Here is an 11,000-nt window from a genome sequence, read left to right as displayed (position 1 = left end):
CTTGGGGATCCCTATTGTTATGCTCGTTTTCTGCCTTATATTTAAAGAAATATAAGCAATCTGTTCAACAGAGAGAGAGAGAAAGAAATGAAATGGACATAAGAGGAAGAAAGATCTAAGAGCTCAGGTGGCCCCTGAGAGACTGAGAAGAAGAAAAAGCATCCTTGATTCTGGCAACATTCCAACTCTCATTATATCCCCTTGATGCCCATCAAAAATAATAAAGGAGCAAAAATAAATCTGTAAAACAAATGACTAAAAAAAACTCCCATTAGCATTAGTAGTGCCCTTGTATGCAAACTCTTTTCTGAGTATGTTTGTTAAACACCGTACTACTCAAAAAAAAAAAAAAAAAAAAAGACAACAGACATTAAGAGATTTAAACAGATACAAGAAACATGTTAAAATTAAAACAGCATAAAACAGTGCCTCAAGCTCAATATTTTATGTATTCTAATTTTAATACCTCTCTAGCTGATTGTATAAGAAGTTATCTAGCATGTTGTATGCATTAGCTCAGTCATCGTGGAGATAAAAAGGTAAAGCCATCCTGAAACAGGAAACCAATATTCTTCCTGTTTAATCAACAAATCTAAAAATTTATTCTTTTCAACTATTTATTCTTGCTCTTGTCCACCACAACATGGTGTTCCACATGTTCCACAAAGTTTTATGACAAAGAGAAATTTTTCATGAGCCTCTTTTGTATCCCCACCCCCTTAAAGAAAGAGGGAGGAAAAACTGTTTCACACAGAAGGCGTTAGTTGTATGAATTAGAACTGCCACCTTAGTGTGGGCTAATGTAACCAAGAGGGATTTCACCTACATCCATTCAGTCAGTTTATGGGGGTTTAAAGAAATTCCAAAGAGTCATCAGAAGAGGAAAAATAAAGGTAATGCTTTTTGCCACACAGGTAGAATCTTTGAAAGTATGTGTAATATGTAAAACATTTTGACACCCCCATCATATTTTTCCAGAATTAACAGTATAAATTGCTTCTCTTGTTCAAGAGCTTCCTATCAGCCTCTCTAATCACTACTCACAGTAACCTCAACTCCTGCCACAATGTACAAGATGCAACTCTTGTCTTGCATTGCACTAACTCTTGCACTTGTGGCAAACGGTGCACCTACTTCAAGCTCTACGGAGAACACAAAGGAACAAGTGAAGTCACTGCTGCTGGATTTACAGTTGCTTTTGAAGGAAATTAATGTAAGTTTATTCCCTTTCTTACTCAAATTATTACATTTAATTTTTCTAAGTGGAGTTTGTTTTTTTTAATAACAATCTATTATGCTTTCTCAGAATTACGAGAACCTCAAGCTCTTCAGGATGCCCACATTTAAATTTTACATGCCCAAGAAGGTAAGTACAACTTTCTACATTCATTTACATTTTAATAGAATTGAAAGTAATGTGAAAATTTACACACTAACTGGATTAGTAGCACTTCATCTGAGGAGAAGAATTAGTAACCTCAGCATCTTTTTTAAAAAAAACAAGTTTGATAATGGGCTTCTGAAAAATGGCTTTGCCAATATTTTTTTTTTATACGTACTTATGTGTGTTTTGGGGTAGAGGGAATGGGAAGAAAAGAATAATATTCTCACTTTATTGCTTGGACAGTTTTAAAAAAGATTGTGTTGACCTACTGTTTTATTTAAAAATATAAAACTCTAGAGATACTTGATCATATCACTTTACCATTAAATTAGCAAAACTGGTATCAGAGGGCCCACATTAAAAAAAATCCTTTACTGTTTTAGGAAAGATTCCTAAGGATCTATCTTTGAGAGGCAGCATAGCAGTAATCCGTAGCACAGATTCTAGGGCAGATTATTTAAACTGAAATCGCAGCTCTGCCATGTCCAAGCTTTTGTAACCTTGGGCAAGTTACCCTCTTTGTGATTCAGTTTCTTACTTACTTATGTAAATGATAATTATATATATTTCATATAGTTTTGTGAGGATTAAGGAGTAAATGTAAAGTACTCAGAACAGTATCTGGCATATGGTACCATATAAGCATTAGTTATTAGAAGTAATAATAAAGACAAAATTCTTCCTGGAGAGTATAAAGTAAAATTTTGGACTTTCACATCTTTCATGTCAATAGACCTAGAGACTTCTGATGCTATATGACTTACGTTCCAAGACTAAAAGCTTCATTTGGTCGTTTGGGGATTCAGACAGTTAGCTAAGCATCATCTAAGCTCCTAGAGCTACGCCAGGCATGTAAAGTCTCCTAGTAGTCATGCCAGTCAACAGATAATGGGCAAAATCTGAGGCTAAAAAGAGCATGTCCCTGGGTGAACAGCCCAGAAAAAAAATGGGATTTAAGGGTCATGAATGCAATCCCACTGACCCACTTCTTATAAATTCGAGGAAATTATACATCAAACTACCCCTTTAAAAGATAAAAAGGAGATAACTTAGAGATGCTCCTCCAACTTAATCACAGTCACGTAACTCTTGCCTCCAGCAGCGTAGACACTAGACTGTTTTCTGAAGGAAAGAGCTCCAAGTTGTTCATGCCAAAAACTTAAGCCCTGAACTTGTAGAACTTATAGTAGCAAGTTTAAAGGGCGTTAGATGAAAATGTCATAAGATGTATGCGGTGTATTCCTACCTATCCCTTTAAAAAGTGTTAGAAAGATAACACCAGATTATGTGCATAAAATTCTTTGAAATCTAGCAGTTTCTAAATGACAAGGCAAAATCTATTTGAAACTAAAAGTAATGTGATAAACGCCATTCATTTGTTCATTTTACAACCATTCATGTTTGCAAAAGAATTTAGAGAGCTATAAAAACATTTAATTCAAAGGTTGTTATGTTAATGTTATAAAGAAAAAGAACTGAAATTTAACCCTGGCTCCACCTAGTCATACGGCCTTGGGGAAGACACTGAAATTCTGAGATTTAGTTTCCTTATTTGTAATATGGAGATAACACACTGCATTACCTATCTCAAAAGGTGGCTGTGAGACTTGGGCTTCTTTAGGACAAAACACTCTGAAATTATAATGTACCACAGAAGTATGAAATATTATCATTATATATAGAAGTGTGTTATGTGTGTGTGTGTTTTTGTGTGTGTATATGTCTAAATTAGGAGGCCCATCCAAAAATCCTTCAAATATTGTAAGCTTTGATTTGATTTGGACAAATCATTTTTAAAAATGTATCTTAATGTACTTATTATAGAAAAGTAAAAAACTAAGATGCAGTTATATGTGCCTTGCTATACTGACCCATTACTAAATAGCTACAACTAACTAATCCATAAAATGTTGGAACTGTGACAGATGGCATCCAAGAGCTCCCTCTGTCCCTAACATTCTATGATTCTCAACTCTCAGATTATTAAATATTAGAATCATAGATTATGATTCTATACTTCCACATTATGACTACTCTGGTTCTAATAATTTCTCTGCAGACTGGAAAAGAATTCAACCTATATTGGTGATTTACATTTGGGTGCAGAAATGTTGACTTTTTTGCAAAGCCAAATTAAGCTGAAATTAATGACTCATTATTTGTTAACTAACAGTTAATGCTAACTATGGGCAGCTGAACTCTCATTTTTCCAGTCTTATAATGTTGGTCCATCTTTATAGTAATGATGAAAACAGAGAGAATGGTAAAAACTATATACTGCCTCTGTTAATAAAATAAATTTTGATATTAACTTCTGATTCTGACCTTTAGTCAGGGCAAATTGACCTGATAATTACTTTTATTATTACTCAAGGCTACAGAATTGAAACATCTTCAGTGTCTAGCAGAAGAACTCAAGCCTCTGGAGGATGTGCTAAATGCTGCTCAAAGCAAAATCCAGAACTCGATAGATATCAAGGATTTAATGGACAATATCAATAGAATAGTTTTGACACTAAAGGTAAGCTATTACCTTATTTGCTCTCCTGGAAATAAAATAAATGGAAGGGCGTTTTAACGTGGTAAAACATTTTTGGTATTTGTGAAGTACTCATGCATTTTAAGTCCACTGTGAACATAACTCATTTTTATATTAGGTGGAGCTGGGAAGTGTAAGCTAGAGGGCTTCCACCTACCATCCATTCAGGGACAAGCCCCCACTGCTGCACTCTGTCACCCCCACATGAACACAAAATTGGGAGTGGAAGAAGACACTGAATTGAATTTCACAGAAAGCAGACAGGTTTCATTATATATTTTTTAATTCCTTCAGGTCATTTTCCAGAATAGCTAATTCTGATTACCTGAAAGACTTTTTAAATGAGATTTTCCTATCATCTGGTGGAAGAACCAAGAGATTTGTCTAAAAAAAAAAATGGCAACCAGTAAAATGGCCAATGGACCAGATAATTAACTTTTTATTTAGAAGTAATACTCACTTTCAGGACCTCAAGTATTTTTAAATGCATAGGAAGCATGAAACATACAAGGAATTTGGGTGATGTGAGAAATTCATGGCTCTCTTTTCTCATCCATCTGCCAAAGTACAAAAATTCATGAATTAATAGATATCCTAAATAAACAGCATAATTTTAATTACAGTAGAACCAACTTTCTAAAAGTATGTAACTCTAGTTGTTTCCAAATAAGAGTCACTTTATTAGTAGACAGTCTCTTTCTATTTAATTTAAAAAATACATTGAGATCAATGTCATCTACCCATTGGTAGACTCAGTTTACCATCCATGCCAAGAATTTTGCTCTAAAATTCTTGACCAACATCAGAAAAACTCATTCTAAATTCTAGATGCAAAATTAATATAAAATTACATGAAAATCAGAAAAAGCAAGATACTTTAAAAAATCTAAACCCCCAAAAGGTTACAGTATTTAAATAATTCTATGTAAGAAGGTATATAACACTGCAATAGTTTGTTTAAAGGGAATACTTTATCTCACTTGATTTATGTTTTCAGGATAGGAATTACTTCAAATCTGAAAAAGCCCCCTCTTTTAATCTCACCATATATCAAAATATTTTCTTCTTAGCTTGTCAGCCAGAGGCAGAGTTGAAACAGTTCCTATCAGCAGAGGAGGTTAATTTCTAAAAAGTCAGTCCACAAAATTTCTAATGTTTAGACTTCTAAAAATTGGGAAATTTATCTGCACTGATACTGAGGTGGGGTGGGATTCGTTATGAGTATTTTTGAAAATGTTCTTCATACAAATTTCCCCCCAAAGCTTATCCTAACTTACTCTGGGCTGGTTCCATCTTGCTTTGGGGAAACTATGAGGAGATTCACTCAAGCAGACTAATAGGAGATTTAAGGTTTGGAAATGAAGAAAGTATACTGTGCTTATCATTGTATACATGTAACCTATATTTAGATATAGATATAATTCAAGAGGAAAAGAGGCTTAACAACTTTAATTCTGCATGCAGCACTTAATGAAGTATTTGTCTAAAACTGTTTAAAAATGTTATTGTGCAAAATTCAGGAAAAAAAAATCTTGTGTTCACTAAGAGTGACAACTAACAAATGAGGAAAATTTTAGCTTTTACGTCACTATCACTGGGTATCATAACATATAATTTTGGCACATCATTTTGATCATTTCAAGAAAATGTGAATGGTTAATATGTTTAACATACTTGAAAATAAAGGCCATAAGTCTCTAAGACTTCAACTGAAAATAATTATATATAAGATAAACTACCCTGAACTAAAACAAAATTAAAATGTTTTCTTTTACAGGGTTCTGAAACAAGATTCACATGTGAATATGACGATGAGACAGTAACCGCTGTAGAATTTCTGAAAAAATGGATTACCTTTTGTCAAAGCATCTACTCAACAATGACTTGATAATTAAGTGCCTCCCACTTTAAATGTATCAGGCTTTCTATTTATTTAAATATTTATATTTATTTTTTGATGTATGCTTTTCTACCTTTTGTAACTATTAGCCTTCAGATGATAAATATGGATCTTTTAAGATTCTTTTTGTAAGCCCTACGGGCTTAAATTATTTATCTTATTTATTTTTATGTTGAATTGTTAAAGATAATGTCTATATAGGTCAGTTAATAAAATTATTTAATAAAAACAAGCCCAGATATTTGTTATTCCGGGAATAGCACAGAGTGAGCACTAAAATATTTCTGAATTACTCATGTAAACTCACAAGATGGTTAAGATGCTTACAAAAGCCACTCTTCCCCTGAAGAGGTATGTGGAATACAGAAATGGGTTTCTCAAAGCTCTTGCTTTCTCCTTTCATGAGTTGATTAGACCCTTAATTCTAATCTGAGACTACCCCATCAAATTATACTATTTTCCTTCTCCAGGTCATGCCTTAAATTTAAATAAGATGCCAAAACAAAAACATTCTTGAAACCCTTTGTATAATTGGTGTGTCTTTCTATCCATTCTCCAACATCTTATACCTTGCTCTCTGCCCTCAGGAGGCTCACCTGTTTGACCTATATCAACGCTCTCCCCTGCCCTTTGGCTTTCCATTGGGTCCTGCCACTGGGGAACCCTGGTAGGTTGTCTGAGGGACAGAAGCGATTCCCCTGACTTTCCCTACGGAGTAGCCACTGGATGGTTGTGCCTCTCGACCAAAGAACCCAGGTTTTCTCAAGGTGGCTCTCTTGAGACTTTTTCCTTCTGAGTTCTGCTAACCTTTCCCTCCACTCCTCCCTTCCAGCCTAAAGATGGTAGCACTTATACTATTACCAGCTCCAGGGTACTATACTATCCCTCGCAGTTTCCCTGTATGCTGACCACAGCTTTGTAAACTGTCTCTTTATTAGGTTCTCCTTGAATTATTCTGAGTATGCCATCTGTTTTCTGACTCAGACACAGTAGTTGTACCAGAAATAGCCCTAAGAAATAGATCCTCAAAATAGAATTCTGGGGCCAGGTTGTTCATATATTCAAGGAATACAACAAAATAAGGACATGAGAAATCTATGGGATGTAGCATCCTGATTTTTCAAATTATCATCAGTGGTAGCACAGGATGAAATGCAGATAGAGAGCAAGATGTGAGATGAAATGACTGTGACATTTAATTGCTACAGCAGTAATAGTTATAAAAATTGTGATTATCACCTGTATTCTTCTGACGGTCTCAGACAGAGAATGAAGGGAAAAAATTAAAGTTATGAACACACAATTAAAGACATTCATGGGCAACCAGAAGTCCTCATTGGCAGTTGTGAAGGAGTTCATCTCTTGTAATCATAGGGCGTATATGGCAGAGAACAAAGCAGATTCTGATGTAAGGTCTGCAAAGAGCTAGTGCCACTTAAAAGCTTAAGCCCTCCAGGTCTCCTACAGTAAGGATGGGGAAGGAGTGGGACTCTGAGATATGGGATGTGGATGTTCTGCCAGACATAGAGACTGAGAACCTTAAATATCTGTCTTTCCTGTTGACAGAGGCAACTCCTTTTCTTTAATAGAATCCGTTCTGAGGAAAAACGACTCCTTTACTTAAAAACCTTCCAATGACTCACAAATTGAGGACAATTTTCCTCAGAACACACCTCTACCATCTTTCCTTGCCTCCATGTCTAAAATGGGAGTTAAGATCTCAACATTCTGGGGCAATGAGATACAAAGTGTTTAGACCAATGGGGATGAAAAATAAGTCATGTTTGGGCTACTTTAATTGTGATGAATGCAACTCCCTGGGACTCCGAATTTAATGATAACTTGCAAATGGCATTAACAGCTGGTTGAGTAAATGCTAGGACTCTACAGTGGCCTCTTTTAATGATGTTGAAATGCCAGAGCTTCTTGGTAGAAGATGGAGTCCAAAGGACCAGGGAACTGGAAATGCTGAAATGGATCCATTAGGTACAGTCTTCTCATCTTGCCCAGGAAGACTTTACGAAGTACACTGCTGAGAGGGACACTGGCATCCACCAGAGTTCTGTTGTGTTTTCATTAGGCCAGAAATGACAGACCGTGCTGCAATGGAACTGGTTTCCCTGATCTCACTGGGGAATAACGTAATCCTGGAATGATAAAGGCCAGGTGACAGCACTTAGCCCTCAAAGACAAAATGGAAGCAATCACCACAATAAACCACAGGGCAGAGTGCTAATCAAAGTGTTTTATCCAAAAAAGATCTTAAATGGTGGCTACCTGATTGCAAGATCCCTAAAAATTAGAAGATTCTAATTCTGTTGGGCAGAAATGAATTTTGAATCACCGTAATTGGAATTCATGACCTGTTCCAAGTTCCTGGATTTAAGCCACTTCATATACCTGGTATTCCTGCCTCAGAAGGGGGATGGATGCAGGATCCCTTGAAGGAAGGATCCTGTAATATGGCCACAGATGTATACTGCAAAAATTTCCCCAAGCCATTTTGGAAGAGATATTTACCAGGGAGACAACTGGCTGAAGAATGGAAACTATCAAGATATTCTGGGGGCTATTAGATAATGGCCCTGAAGGACCCTATAATTCTGAAACTCCACTGTGAGCCACCAGTCAGAATGGGGACTTAGCCTGCTGGAAGATTAGTCCAAGTCCCTCTCAGGAGGGCCCAAAGGGATCACAGATCCTCCTGTAGCACACCACCATAGTGGCCAAGGAGCTGCACTGTTCAGGACTCCCTTCAAGAGAACATATTCTCCAGGGAGCAGAGTTGACTGACAGTCTCTAGCTATTGCCATTTGCATTTACATAACATGGGCAACAGAATACATTAACGGTCTTGTCCCAGGGATATATCAATTTTACTGCTCTCTATCCTAATTAGTCTGGAGAGTACTTGATCATCTTACTATTTCAAAGAATATCATGCGGGTCCATTACATTGACGCTTTTTTTTTTTTTTTTTTCATTGACGCTTTTATGCTAACTGGATTTGTTGACAAGTAACAAGTAGGAGTAGTGCCTGAGTAAGGCAAATGTGGGTTAGAAGAAGGGTGACAAGTTCAGGGATGTGTCACAAATATGAAGTTTCTAAGGGTCCAGTAGTTTCATGCATGTTAGGAGGTTCCTCTGCAGTGGAGGGCAAGATGCTGTGCCTTGAAAGGCCAATTACAAAGAGGTACAAAGCTTGGCGAGCCTCTGGGATTGGAAAGAACGCTACATATGCTACTCTGACCCATTTTTTTTTTTTTTTCCATTTTAATTTTTATTTATTTATTTATGGCTGAGTTGGGTCTTCGTTTCTGTGTGAGGGCTTTCTCTAGTTGCGGCAAGTGGGGGCCACTCTTCATCGCGGTGCACGGGCCTCTCACTATCACGGCCTCTCTTGTTGCGGAGCACAGGCTCCAGATGCACAGGCTCAGTAGTTGTGGCTCACGGGCCCAGCCGCTCCGCGGCATGTGGGATCTTCCCAAACCAGGGCTCGAACCCGTGTCCCCTGCATTGGCAGGCGGATTCTCAACCACTGCGCCACCAGGGAAGCCCTACTCTGACCCATTTTTGAAGGGTAACTCATAAGGCTGTCAGTTTTCAGTGAGGCCCACAGCAAGAAAGGGCTACACAGCAGGCCCAGGCCTCAATACAAATTCTTCAGCCACATGAGATTTATGACCCAGCCGACCCAGTGTTATTCAAAGTGTTTGTAATAGAGATGTTAAAAGCCTGTAGAAAGTCCCCAAAAGATAATGACCACACAGTCCTAGAGTTTTCAGAAAAGACCACACCCTACACTGCAGATAAGTCTCCATTTAAAAGCAGCTCCTGGCTTGTTACAAAACCCTGGTAGAGACAAATGTCTGACCGTAGGACACCAAAAGATTATGCAACCTGAACTGCCCATCATGAACTAGTTATTAACTGATGTACTGAAACATAATATTGGGCAACAGAGCACATTTCACTACAAAATACAAGTGAATGGGTATAAACAGGTCCAAGAGGGACAAGTCAACTTTATCAGCAGGCAGTTTAGATTCTCATGGTATGTGGCTTAACCCCGCTCCCTCAGCCTACTCCTTCGGCTTCTTGCGGAGTTCCCTACTACAAGAGAGAAAATTGAGGGCCTGGTTCACAAATGGATCTGCACCAGATGTGGGTATCAGCCAGAATGGATGATCCCAGAGTAATAACCCTATTCAGATTTGTACATTTGGTTACCCATTTCATACTGAAGGAGAAATAGACAGAGGTTTAGATCTAGAATAGACTGATTTATGGGAAGTGACACATGAGATTGCCAGATGATTGGGGGTATGAGAAAGAAAATGGAAAATTGGTGAGAGGAAGGTCTGAAGAAGATGTATGTGAATGGGCAGAGAATTTGAAGATATTAATGTCCCACTGTAAAGAAGGCTCTCATTATTCAGGTGGACAAGATGACCCTTCCTGAGGATGCCAGCCAGCCTCTTTCTCTGGCCAATCCAGTGCTTATTCAATAGGCTCATGAACAAAATGGCCACGGTAGCAAGTACGGAGATATGCATGAGCCCAACGAAACGGTCTTTCACTCACAAGTACTGATCTGGCTACTGCCACTGCTGAGTGCCCAACCTCCCCAAAGCAGAAGCCACTGCTGAGCTTTCAACATGGCACCACGTCCCTGAGGAACCAGCTGGCATGGACTACACTGGACCTCTTCCACTGGGGCACGAACAACGTTTTGTCCTCAAAAGGATAGATCCATGTTCTAAACACAGATTTTCCTTCTCCGCCTCAAGTGTTCTGCAGCACCACTGTTACTAGATTTACAGAATGCCTTATCCATCACAACACTGCCTCCAACCAGAGAATATAGTTTATGGCAAAAGAAGTGTGGCAATAGGATCATGAGCATGGACTTCACTTATCTCACTACATGCTCTATCATTCAGAGGCAACTGGCTTGGTAAGACAGTGAAGTGGCCTGTTGAAAGTTCAGTTATGAACCTGCTTGGAAACAGTATTATGAGGATCAAGTGCAGAATGCTCTATCTGTGTTAAATCAGCAGCCAAAATATGGTACAGTTTCCCCCAGAGCCAGAGTGCACAGGTCTGGGAATCAAGAAGTACAAGTAATGGTAAGCCATCTATTATACTAAATGACTCACATGAAAAATTTTTTTTAC

The 11,000-nt window shown here is 37.9% G+C and overlaps 1 protein-coding gene across 1 annotated transcript; it reads left to right on the top strand.

The window, feature by feature from the left end:
* Nucleotides 1–1,066: 1,066 nt before the first annotated feature.
* IL2 (interleukin 2) lies at nt 1,067–5,811 on the top strand. The gene is made up of 4 exons (XM_007172395.2): nt 1,067–1,213; nt 1,307–1,366; nt 3,759–3,905; nt 5,701–5,811. Exons 1-4 carry the CDS (start codon nt 1,067–1,069, stop codon nt 5,809–5,811), a joined length of 465 nt encoding a protein of 154 aa, XP_007172457.1.
* Nucleotides 5,812–11,000: the final 5,189 nt, after the last annotated feature.

The sequence above is a fragment of the Balaenoptera acutorostrata genome, chromosome 5, assembly GCF_949987535.1.
Source record: "Balaenoptera acutorostrata chromosome 5, mBalAcu1.1, whole genome shotgun sequence".
Taxonomy (NCBI): Eukaryota; Metazoa; Chordata; class Mammalia; order Artiodactyla; family Balaenopteridae; genus Balaenoptera; species Balaenoptera acutorostrata.
Note: the sequence above shows the minus strand (reverse complement) of the source record. Positions and strands in the feature narration are given on the sequence as shown.

Excerpts from the sequence above, each read along its gene's own strand:
- IL2 (XM_007172395.2), top strand. The coding sequence starts at position 1,067 with ATGTACAAGATGCAACTCTTGTCTTGCATTGCACTAACTCTTGCACTT. Across the intron at positions 1,214-1,306 it reads TGCTTTTGAAGGAAATTAAT|AATTACGAGAACCTCAAGCT; the intron begins GTAAGTTTATTC and ends ATGCTTTCTCAG. Across the intron at positions 3,906-5,700 it reads GAATAGTTTTGACACTAAAG|GGTTCTGAAACAAGATTCAC; the intron begins GTAAGCTATTAC and ends TTTCTTTTACAG.